This window comes from Cottoperca gobio, chromosome 4 (assembly GCF_900634415.1).
Source record: "Cottoperca gobio chromosome 4, fCotGob3.1, whole genome shotgun sequence".
NCBI classification, from domain to species: Eukaryota; Metazoa; Chordata; class Actinopteri; order Perciformes; family Bovichtidae; genus Cottoperca; species Cottoperca gobio.
In genome coordinates, this window is record NC_041358.1 from 16,179,670 (window position 1) to 16,191,892 (window position 12,223).

Here is a 12,223-nt window from a genome sequence, read left to right on the forward strand (position 1 = left end):
CATCTAGCAACGCAATGCATCGGCCAATCAAATTGATTTGCATAGACGCTAAATTACATGGTAGCATTGTGCTCATTTACATTTCATCTGTTGCAAGCTGTTGCATAATCTTGCCTCAAAAAAGTACAATATATGATTAAATATGATTTTCAGTCCAGATTGATATTGATATCGTCGTGACACCAATACGTTTAGGTGCCATGGTGTTATATATTATATTATGAGTATCATTCTCACCTGTCCAAATACTGGAGATGAAATGTTGAGCTTCAAACAAGACATTGCAGTTAAATTACTGAAAGTAATTGTGATTTATAGATTAATACTGCATTTTTACTAGAAAAACAATATATCTGATTTTAACTAACTGCATAACATAAATTGATACAGACCCTTTTTAGATTTATTTTTTTATTTTTTTACTGTGACAAATAATTACTGAGTGGGATATTCTACAACAGAATCATTTCTGAACCAACAACAATACAGACAGTGTGCAACCCCTTAATGCCATGAAGCAGCTTTGCTCAAGAGCTCCTCATATCAGCAGTCTGTGGATGTGCTCCCTTTTGAACTCAATCATGCTGAGGATTATCTAATCACAGAGTGCAGTCAGTCTCTAATTGGGTCTCTCTTGTGTCCTAATTGATACTCAACCACTTGCATGTAAACAAGCCACAGACTCCAGTGGAGCCACATCTTCAGACTGTGGCGAGACCAAACTAGATGCTGAATTACGATTGTTTGTAGATTGGTGCTGTAATGTTTGGAAAAGTAATACACAGATAATATATCGGACCCGCCTGAGGTGCTGGTTAATGCCGCTGGGTTTTTGCAGTGAATGAGAGGGTATAGACATAATGTTATCCTTTCTTGAACGTTTCCACTTGTGAACGCAAACATTTGGTCTTCTCTGCTCTATTTTCATGATTTTATTGTTACCGTTGTAGATAGTACCGGTAGTGACTTTGTATTTTCTCTTTCAGCTGCGAGCAGCCCTCTAGACAGCCCTCGAAATGTGTCGACCAGTGCCTACCTCAACTTTCCATTTGCCCGAAGGTATGTCAGCACTGCTTGCTTGAGTCCTTTTCCCCATGGAGTGATACATTTGTTTAGTTACATCTAAGGAATCTTTAGAGAGGGGGGCTTTGATCTAAATAATTTAATGACTTTTTTCCGTTTAAACTCTTATAACAAGAGTAACATTTAAATGTACAGGTCTGTTCCATTCATCATTCATGCCAGATCGGGAATTTAATTTTTCATATATGTCTAATTGTTCAGCTGACCTGTTCACTGACAAAAAGATCTCTAGTTACACTAAAGTAGCAATTGTATGGAATTAATTAATTTGTAAATGTATCAACATTGTCTCTAGTTTCCCTGTAATTAATTTATATTTACCCCATAAATATAAATAAATAAGCTTCTTGGAAATTATCTTAAAATATTTCAAAACGTATGCCAAATGAAGTGTTACCTTACAAAGAGTTTTAGAATGGTATTTTAATTGAAGACTTTCTTTAGTTGTTTTGCAACATATTGAAGTTCATATACAATTTTCAACCACATCATTTTTTTCTTTTGTATCCAATACTGCTCTTGAGTGAGTACACAGGGAGTGAAGATATCATGAACTGGATGTATTGGCTGCCATTTTGTTTTTTATTTGTCTGGCATCTCTGCCAAGATATATTTTCCGGGCACTATACAAAATCTTGACGTGTAGTTAAAATTACAGTAACGGCGCTCAGTTTTGATTCCCGGATCAAGGAGGTTCTTGTTTACCAAGCATTGATCGTTGTACATTGACAATGTGAACCCAAATGAACCAAATAAAAAATACATCTAAAATGAAATATACCTAACCCATAATCCCACTCTGAGGGATTTCCTGTGAGGCGGATCTTCTGGAAGCTGCGGAGAAAGAGCAGCAAACTAACTGAGCCTGACTCAGCCTGGAGCATTCACACCTCTCCCCCCCCCCTTCTGCCATGTCTCCTTACAGCCGACTCCTCCTCAGGAGGAAGAGTGCAGTTAGATAGAGGGTACCCCGAAGCCCACTCACACATCATTCAACCCAGTTCCCATGGCAACACGCTTATCTAGCTCCGGGCATGTGTTGTCTACAAGTGAGGCGGCACCTTGTAGACACCTTAAGAAAGAACAGTTGTTAAAACTCATGAGCAGTTCAGGTGCCTCGTCCTTAAATACGATTGTAATGGGAAAGAAAAAATGACACCTGAGACCATTTGTTTAAAGCGCAATCGAGCAGTAGTTTACGATCAAGATGACGAGCAATCTATCAATAAATCTTGAATCTTTATATCTTTATAATATTCCAAGAACTATTAACAGTCCTATCTTAGGACATACTAATGCTTTTCAAATCTAATGCTACAAGTAAACACACTCACTGGCCCCCTTTTGCCTTCAGAATTGGCTTAATCCTTCTTGGCATAGATACAACAAGGCGCTGAAAACCTTCCTCAAGGATCTTTGGTCCATATTGACATGATGGCGTCACGCGGTGTCTGCAGATTTGTCGGCTGCACATCAAACCTCTGCCTTAAACGAGGCATTTTCAGCCAGACGACTCACTGGATATTTTCTCTTTTCAGACTCTGTATATAATATAATATAATATATAGTATGATCATTTATTGTGCTGAGGAAAATAAACACTAAGTTTAGAGAAGATTCCACGTTCTGGTCACAAACGTCCTCGGGCATCCATCATCTGTAGTGTTGCAGTAATAAAGACTGAAAGCCTTGCAGATCAATCGGCAACATTGCTGCTTGAAATCTTTTTCTCTTGATGTCGGTATTTAATAAGGCTCTTCAGTTGAAATTCATGACCAAACAACTCTGAGAGATAATCAGAGTAGAGCATTGTGGATAAACGGTTGTTAAAATGCATTTTCAGCATTTTAAGCCCTTTTTTAATAAGTCCATAAATTGTTGTAGTAGTCTCTAAAACAACATTGTGAATGTGGTGATCTATATGACATCACTCTTTTAAGATCTTGCTTATACAGTCTTTCAAAGCAAATGGATTTAATTCTGAATATTATGACGCTGTTTGAGCTTTCGTTCAACCTGTCAGTTTCCTTGCGTAATTACTTAATTGTTTCCTCTGCTTGCTTGCAAACAACATGCCAGTAAATGTAATAACACATAACCTATAGTTTTCACTTTGTTGTTGTGTTTTATATTGTTTTGCTGTTGCAAATTCCTAATAAGATCCTTTCTCTGGTCATGCTTTGAATTGAAGATTTGTTTCTGTTATGTAAACTATATCCTCAAATTAATTTAGCTTGCTTCTACTCCTATCTGGGCAAATGAAAACTGGCAAGGAAGGCAACATTGTCAGTACTAATCCCTCAGCTGAATGCCAGGGGTCACAGGATCACTTGCGCAAAATTTCCAAAACTCACTGAAACACTTTATTTTGCTTTTCTCTTTCTCTCTGTTGCTGTCGTGATCTCAGTCACTTGGCTCGCGCCGACAGGTAGCTGCTTTTAATATTCTTGCACCATGTCTGTTGGCTTTTAAAGCTTGTGTTTTTATATTTGTTTTTCACAAACAAATGCTCCTCCTAGAAAAGGTTTATTTTACGTGAAGGTATAGCTTGCTTACAGAGCTGCTTTGAATCAAGTGAGGACACGCATAACCCTGTTATATATGATTTAGATAAAAAGAAATTCATTTCATGCTCTCGTAGTCACAGGACTCATCCGTCGCCTGTTATGTAAGGTGTTTCACGTATGAAATGCTAACTATGCCAATGCTGCTGAGGCTTATGTAACATGCATGTCCGTTTCTCTCAGAGCTGAGGGCCGGAGATGGTCTCTGGCATCCCTCCCCTCGTCTGGCTATGGAACCAACCCGCCAAGCTCCACTGTCTCAGTAAGTATTCCAAAAACATGTCATCGTCCTCCCCGGTCAATAGATAGTGGCCAGGCAATTCTAACACCTCACTCAGCCCAAATAGCACATTCGTTTATGCAATAAGGGACGGCGAATGCCAAGCCTGGGATGACAAACCGCTAATTGTTTTCCTCCATCATCTGCTTGGATTAGTCATTCTCTGTGTGTGTGTGTGTGTATATGTGTGTGTGTGTGTGTGTGTGTGTGTGTGTGTGTGTGATAGATAGATAGATAGATAGATAGATAGATAGATAGATATCAAAATATACAGGATGTTAAAGTGGTTTTCAGACCAGGATTTTACTTTTAAAGTAAGTTACTCAGTGTATTTTCTGCTCTGTGCAGTGGGGGAAGTCTGCCATGTGCAGCTATAATAAGGAAGTGTATGTGGTAGACCCGGCGCAGACCCAGAGGTCAGTGAGGACAATAAGGCTCTTCAGTAGCCCTCACTGCCCTCTCTATACTGAGGCATTAGAGACTTCACAGATGCTGTCCCTCCTCTGTTCAGGCCGCAAAATTCAACTGATGCCCGGCAACGTACATCATGTCCCGTTCAGTTTGAAAAAAGTTTACTCGGTGCCTCAGCTGACTCTGTGGGACTCGTTGTCATTGGCTGGAGTGGTATTAAGTTAATGTTTCAATCTTTGACTACTATTCTAAATTCATACACCTGCTAAATTTGTGGGCCTCCGCAGGTGTGTTATCAGTTGGTCGGTCTTATGTTGGCACAGAGTGCACTATGCTGCTGTCGTCATAAACATTGCCTCATTCATTTAAATGTTGCAAATGCAGGAGCATAACACAACTGTATTGTTAACTGCCCAGACTTCAGGTCTACCTTTTTTTAGTTTTTAGCAGTAGTGACTCGTATCCCTCTTTAACAGATGAGGTGATGCCACTGAGAAGCAGCAACATCCTCTTTGCTTCCTTTTGCAAAGAGGATGTTGCTGCATCTCAGTGACATCACCTCACAGCACAACATGTTACATTTAGCACCTTTTTAACTTGGTCTTGGCTGAATTTTGGTTTCGTAGATCGTACACTTTGAAAACCGAGGCTGGATTAGCGCTTAGTGTTTTTTTATATTTTGGCCTTTTTGAGTCTTTGTGTTTTAAGTACTGTATAAATAAACGTTGATAAAAGGTTACTGTCAAAGCAATTAGTTTTATTCTGGGTATTTTAATAGTTCCAGTACCAGATATTACTTATAGACCCAGTGACAGTTAGGTGCCAGCTACTGCATCATATTAAACTCGCTACACAAGATATAAAGGCCCAGTATGAACATTGCAGCATGGCATTTTTATTTCATGTCCTTCAGGATTTACCTGAGCAACTGTCATTTTCATTTGTGTAATCATCAAAGCAATTATTAGGTTAGCTGAAGAGACGATAAACTTTGTGTTTTGGCTAAAATACCAGCAAATGAATGTGAAGATTTTAACGTGTTGAACGTAGAAATGAAATAATTTTCTCGACTAATGGATCCCTCTTTGTGTCCGCAGTCCTCCTCGTCCTCCCAGGAGCGTCTTCACCAGCTTCCCTACCAGCCCACTCAAGATGAGCTGCACTTCCTTTTCAAACACTTCCGCAGCACAGACAGCATGACCGACGAGGATGGCCGGCCCTCGACGGTCATACGACCTCGGTCTCGAAGCCTCAGGTAGCTAATACTGATTTCACCTTCAGCTTACTTCTATAATTCTATGTATTCATTTAAGGAAAAAAGTGCTGACAGAGTAATTACTACTAAACATATCAAAGATTGAGATGATTACATCTTCTCAGAATTTTGTCTTAATTGTGTGATTGTATTTGACCTTTTCAAGTGTCTTTTCTTACGCCATAGACCCACTCTGAGATGAGGGAAGTGTTAGTGTGTCACACTTGTGTTCACCACTTGTATTTTCCCATGAAAAACCACTTGTTTCACAACCCAGTCTGAACCGAGTGTAAACATGTGTTTTATGTTGTTTCTTGGCCAGTCATTAAACTAATGAAATTAATAATTTATACAAATTAAATGCAGTAATCCTTTTTGAGGGATTAACTACCTCTTTTGTTGCGGATCAAAAAACACCATTTTAGATGAACTTTGGAGAGCGTTGGCATGTGTTGCACTGTACTTGAGGTCCTTGGTGTCATTATGTGCTGGTAGACTGTCATGTCAACATGTCTGTGCTTCAGTATGACCAAGACAAATTCACAAGCAAACGCAGCATCTGGTGTCTGAAGTGTCTCTGATAGATTTCACATGCCTGTTGGCCAGCAGGACGGTGGAGATCTGACTGCAGAGCTGTGTGCTTTTGACAACTTTTGTCTGTTGGCTCGGCTCTGCGCTGTTTGTGCGATGCCTGAGTGCTCTGTGTTCTGCCACCATGGTGTGCAGTGCGTGGGCATGCTCGCTGACGGAGCGCCTCAGGGATCCAACTGCTGAACTGGAGTCGAGGGTTGGGGGTGGTATGGGGGGGGGGGGGTGCCTGATGCAGAGAGCCACGGTGAGCTGCAGCAGTGTGTATTGGGCAGCAGCCATCCAGTCTAACAGAGGCGTCTTTCATGACAAATAAAAAGGCTTAGGGAGCCTGTTTGGATGTGATAGGTTTTCCCTCCATCTGTTCTGTTTGAAGCTTCATCAAGCAAGATTCTTTTTGTAAAAATACACCTGTATAATATGCCTAAATACTGAGGTGGTATTGCAGTAAATGACTAATTGAGTGATGTTGATGAGTCACACTGTTTTGCCAGAAGAAGCCGCTGCTGTCGGTGTAGAAACATCAAAACCTGACTGAAAGTCACTCCGATTGTACCTTTAGCGCCTAGAGCTGATGAAATCGCATGGTGGCTCACAATATTGGCCTTGATGACGTAACTACCTTCACACCCCATCCTAACTTGGTGGAGAGTTGTATTTTATTTTTAACGTTTAGTCGACTTATCGATCAACAGAAAAAAAAATGCCGACTATTTTGTTGATCGATTAATCGTTAAAGCCATTTTTAATGCAAGAATGGCGGACCATGCTGTTTTCAGCCTCTTCAATATGGAGAAATTCTGCTTTTCTCTGTTTTATATCAAATAAACCAAATAACTTTGGGTTTTGGACCGACAAAACAAGACATTTAAAGAATTCACCTTGGACTTTGAGATGCTTAGATGGACATTTTTCACTATTTTTTGACATTTTATAGACCAATTGATTATTTGAGAATGAAAATAATCATTAGTTGCAGCCCTAAGTGTATTTGTAACAATCTAAATGCATTTGTTGATCAATTTAAAATATACTAATCTGTTGTTTTGCTTCTGTTGCAGCCCCGGGCGATCAAGTGTCTCATTTGATAATGAGATTGTGATGATGAACCATGTTTACAGAGAACGTTTTCCAAAGGTACGTACCACAGAAATGTATATTAATCGTGAACTAAGACCCTTTACATTTCTCTTCCAGTTTGTTGCACGCAGGTGATGTCCCACCTAACAAAGCAAAGTTTGATTGTTAATCCAGCTGAAAGACATACTGCAGACATACTGCAATCAGAAGAGTCTTGAAACTCAAATCTCAAATCTCAGCAGGTGTCTACGTGAATGTTGAATCTGCTAATGATCAACAACATATGACTCCACCCACAATGATATTATGGACATTTGGTGTTACGGAGTGAAAGAAATCATAACAACTTGTCCTTTTTAATGCCTTAACTGTGTGTTTGTGTGCTTTTCCTCCCTGTAGGCAACAGCCCAGATGGAGGAACGCTTGTTTGACATTATCACCCACTGCTCTCCAGACAGCTCCCTCCCGTTGGCTGACGGGGTGCTGGGCTTCATCCAGCACCAGTTGGTCGAGCTGGTTAGAGACTGTCTGGACAAGTCCCAGAAAGGCCTCGTTACCTCCCGCTACTTCGCTGAGCTGCAGGAGAAGCTGGAGAAGCTGCTTCATGAGGTGGGGAAACAGCCAGCTGATTTGGGTCCAGCAGGACCGATGTAGAAATTAAATGGGTCAAAACAGCTTTGATAGTTGCAAAAATATAATTTAATTGTTTACTACAGCTGATGACCTACTGCATGTGAACTCTTCATCTGGACATGCTGATGTGATGAAGTTATGATTGAGCCCGGGGGGTCGGGGGTCGGGGGGGGGGGGGGGTTGGGATCAATCAGGCGTGTTGATCAATAACCGTCTGATGGCTGAAGGCACACACTGTACTTCTGGTTGTGGAAATTGTCAGTGATGGTGAGAGGTGCTTTTGTCACAGATCTTTTCTGTGTTGTGATAAAATGTTAGTTTCTATAGCAACCTCTTCCCCTGTTCCTCTGCATGCTGTCAGACAGAAGGCATGGCCGACTCGCTGTACCTCCAGCTGAACTGATAAGTCTGTTCCCATGCAATGGAACAAATGCTGTCCTACGCACACACAAACCTGAAGACTCACTTAGTGTGCCAAGGCCACTTTGTTTAAAAAGTGTGATAGATTTAAGGATAACATGACTTTTTCAAATTACTTTCAGTTCGTAGAAGCTGCAACATGTTTGTTTAAACACTGGGCTATGCCCTCTGGTGTACAGAAAGTGACCGATTGTGTGCTTTTGGCAACAAAGATTGAAACGTCTTATGAATTGCCTACTGATCTTTGCAGCCAAAGTATATTTTGAGTATAGGGGATTTTTATTTATTTGTCACCTACATTCCTGTTAGTTACCTCATGTGCCTCTCTGTGTGCACAGCTTTACTGTTTGACCTTTACGTCAGACAGTTTGTAATAAGCAGAATAAGTTTTACCTTGTACCATGAACAGTGAATGTTGAGGGCGACTTACCGAAAATCCAAAAACAAGAAGATGATCTCAGGGAATTGTAGCACAGAAACAATAAAAAGTGCTTAACACATGCTGTATTACTTAAACCATATTCTCCCAACTGCCTTCATACTTGAGCATGTGAGGATCCTGTGTTTTGAATAGTAGGACACAAGGTTTTTTGAGGAGTTGGCCTTGTGATTTTCTAGTAACAAGACTTTTCATTCTTCCACTTCCACATTGTGACATTCACATTGGATTGTGGGTTTCTCTCGCGTGTAGACCGTTCTCTCAACCATTGGGAGCTTCGGAGAAAATGAAAAGAACAGTATACCATGCAGCCAGTGTTTCACTCGTACAGTCACTGGAAAGGCTGTGGATGACTCATTGAGACTCCACCCACCCAGTGAAATATTCTAATAATTCCTCTTGGTTTAAAGTGATGTCTTCTCTGCCGCATTTCAATCAGGCAGCGTCTGTTTTCATATTTCTGGTAATGCTATACCCATCTGCTTTGGACAAACTTTTTTTATATATTCATATTTCCTGTTTCAGACCAAAGCAGTGCTCCCCCCACCAACCCCCTTTTGAATCAATTATTTTCCACTGACAAAACTAAGCCCTGTAGACAAAAGAGGTTTATATCCTTATTGCACACCTTATTTTTAACGTTACCATTTTATTACCTTTTAATAAAAATACATAGAAATATCATCTCAAAATGTGTCGACACTGAAATTTCCGTTTTTCTCCTTTTACTTTTTATTTCCTTTGTATATTACAAACATTTATTATTAACAATTCAATTTGTAATATCAGACCTTGGCAACAAATGGTATAATGTCCATAAACTGCAAAGTTTTACATGGCACAATATTTGGTCTGAAATGACAACCTCATCCTATCTATTTGTATATTTTTTCTGATTTTAAAGTATAGTTTTTAATCTATGTTGATGTATTTTGTCCTAGTTTGTGTCTAGTCAGTTGGTTTCATAAATAACGTTGACCTTGTTTGCGCCCGTACTATTTTACAGGCCTACGAGCGTTCTGAAAGCGAGGAGGTAACCGTCATCATCCATTTGGTGAGGAAGATCCTCATCATAATCTCTCGGCCGGCTCGCCTCCTGGAGTGTCTGGTAAGCTGAGGAGGAGAAAATCTCTTCCTGATTGAAAATTTGATTCCCGTGATTGAAACGCGTAGAAGTCGGTTCACGTTAAAGTAGAACTGAAATGAAATTCTGACCTTAATTCTTTCTCAGAAAATGGATGAATCACCAGAACATCGAGCTGATGATCTTTGAAAGAAGAAAATACTAAACTTTCACTGTTTTCCCATCAGTAGATAAAGGTTCTAAATGAAACCGTTGTCAGTGAGGTCTGTGGATTACCCAGAGTACTTGGGACATTGTCTCTACAAAAAGATATTGTTGAACTTTTAAATCTATTTTAATGCTATAAGCATCACAAATTAAATTAAATTCACTTCCAAAAAGGCTCAGTAGCAGATAAAACCAAAAACAAAAGTGTGTGTGTCTTTTTTTAATTACCAAATAAACGACCACTAATCTTCTTGACATTTCGATTTAAACTTCAGTCATTTTAAATCACCAACTCTGGATACTGGCCCGATTATGATTATTGGTCATCCAGCAAACGGGATGAGTATTAGTAGTAAATCAAAAGCGACTGGACTTCTGAAGCCTCTTGGATGAAAAGCTGACCATCTTTGAGACTACATTTGCCTTTGACTTGTTCCATTGATGCAGATTAAACTCTTGCTTTTGCCATTTCCTGCTTTGAGTTCCGTCTGGAAGGATATTGGCTTCAGCCATTAATGAAACTTGGATGCTGTTTACAGGAGTTTGACCCAGAAGAGTTTTATCACCTGCTTGAGGCAGCAGAGGGTCACGCCAAAGTCGGCCAGGGAATCAAGACGGACATCCCACGCTACATCATCAGCCAGCTGGGTCTGACACGGGACCCATTAGAAGGTAAAAGGTGTCTCTGTCATAAAGTTGAGCCTCTCCCTCTGTTCACACTTCTGTAGCCTGAAATTCAGGTTCAAGAACCTTTTACAAAAGTTTTACTGTCACGTAAACAGCCTGTAAGTTTCTGTACAGAAAACATTTACAACACACGACAACCCTCAGATGGTCTAACAGAACATCAAGTTCGCAGAACAGTTCCTAACTTCGTGTGAAATAAGTGGAGTAATGAGTAGAGTGCAACAGAGTATTATTTGCAGTAATATTTAACACTTTCTTTCTTTCTGCTGTATCTAGACATGGTTCAGCTTGAACAGTATGAAGCCAATCCTTCAGTGGAGCCAGAATCCAATGTGGAGGTAAACTTTCACTTTTATTATTACTTACTGCCTGTAAGTGCGCACAGTATTTGATATTCAAAGAGGTTATGGTTTAAGATTACATTTTTTAAATGTTTTCAATTGTTTTTAAAAAAGCGCAAAAACTATGTTTTCAGTATTTGGACTACAAGTTGGCCCACATTATACTCTATGTAGCAGACTGCAGAACAGGCCCTGGGACATTAATTCTACTGTAATAATCCTAATAACTGTATTGCTTCTACTGTGTTGTATTTTTAACTTTCCCTTAAACAGCCACTAGCATCATGTTTCTGCTTCCTCTCTTTAGAATAAGACGCTGACACCGACTCGAAGGAAACCTTTTGAGAGTGATTTTGAAACGATCAAACTCATCAGTAATGGAGCTTACGGGTAAGAAGAAAAATTGTTTCATATTTTCCAGCTTTCTTTGCTTTATCTTTGTGTTGTTTATTTGTTTTCCTAAAAGATTTGTTGCAACCTTTTTTTTTTTCATTCTTTTAAACCAAAAGCTACAAAACCTTGAAAACCAGTTGAAAAGGATTCCTTGAAAATCTACTGCATGCTATAAGATCCATGAAACCTTTTCAGCAAACCATAGCAGCTTCATTATAGTCATTGATTATATATAATTATCTTGTGAGAAACTAAGTTCCTTCAAGGTGGTTTTTAACTAATTACGCAGCAGCATTTTGCCTTATTCTTTGATAGCAGCTTAGTTAAGACAAGGACTTTCATGAGTCCTTCAGAGTGTCAGAACAGAAAAAGACTTGCAGCAGTTGCCCCCATTACCCCATGTGAGAAAGGCAAAACATCTCAAATTTCATCCTCTTCAGCTATAATGGTCGCTGTGGGTTGAGTATGAGCAAAGGCAAGTTCATGCAGAGATTTCCTATCTATGTAGTTGTGGGATGAATTAGAATAAGGTGAGAGGAATTCTAAATCTCAAAAGATACCGCTGCTCTTCTAATAGCTGCACAATGTTGGCTCAAAGTTAAACCACTGTGTTTGCCCAGTTTTTCAATGAGAATATCCCTTAAAGTTTTTTTTGAGGCGTCTTTACTGTTAAAGTCGGGATAAAATGAAAAATGCCTTATTAACCCATTTAGGTCACCTCCCTGGTCATATTGGGCACCTTTTCAACTATAAATGCA

At 39.6% G+C, this 12,223-nt stretch overlaps 1 protein-coding gene across 4 annotated transcripts in view; it reads left to right on the forward strand.

Moving 5' to 3' along the window:
* mast3b (microtubule associated serine/threonine kinase 3b) overlaps positions 1 to 12,223 on the forward strand; it is a 34,993-nt gene that overhangs the window by 11,482 nt on the left and 11,288 nt on the right. For 2 of the 4 annotated variants that reach the window (XM_029429226.1, XM_029429228.1), the window contains 10 exons: positions 987 to 1,059; positions 3,491 to 3,511; positions 3,831 to 3,909; positions 5,436 to 5,593; positions 7,243 to 7,318; positions 7,661 to 7,870; positions 9,760 to 9,861; positions 10,584 to 10,716; positions 11,008 to 11,069; positions 11,380 to 11,462. In XM_029429226.1, the coding sequence (XP_029285086.1) occupies positions 987 to 1,059; positions 3,491 to 3,511; positions 3,831 to 3,909; positions 5,436 to 5,593; positions 7,243 to 7,318; positions 7,661 to 7,870; positions 9,760 to 9,861; positions 10,584 to 10,716; positions 11,008 to 11,069; positions 11,380 to 11,462 (997 nt within the window). The remainder of the gene's footprint in view (positions 1 to 986; positions 1,060 to 3,490; positions 3,512 to 3,830; positions 3,910 to 5,435; positions 5,594 to 7,242; positions 7,319 to 7,660; positions 7,871 to 9,759; positions 9,862 to 10,583; positions 10,717 to 11,007; positions 11,070 to 11,379; positions 11,463 to 12,223) is intronic. The other 2 variants (XM_029429227.1, XM_029429229.1) reach the window with 1 other exon arrangement.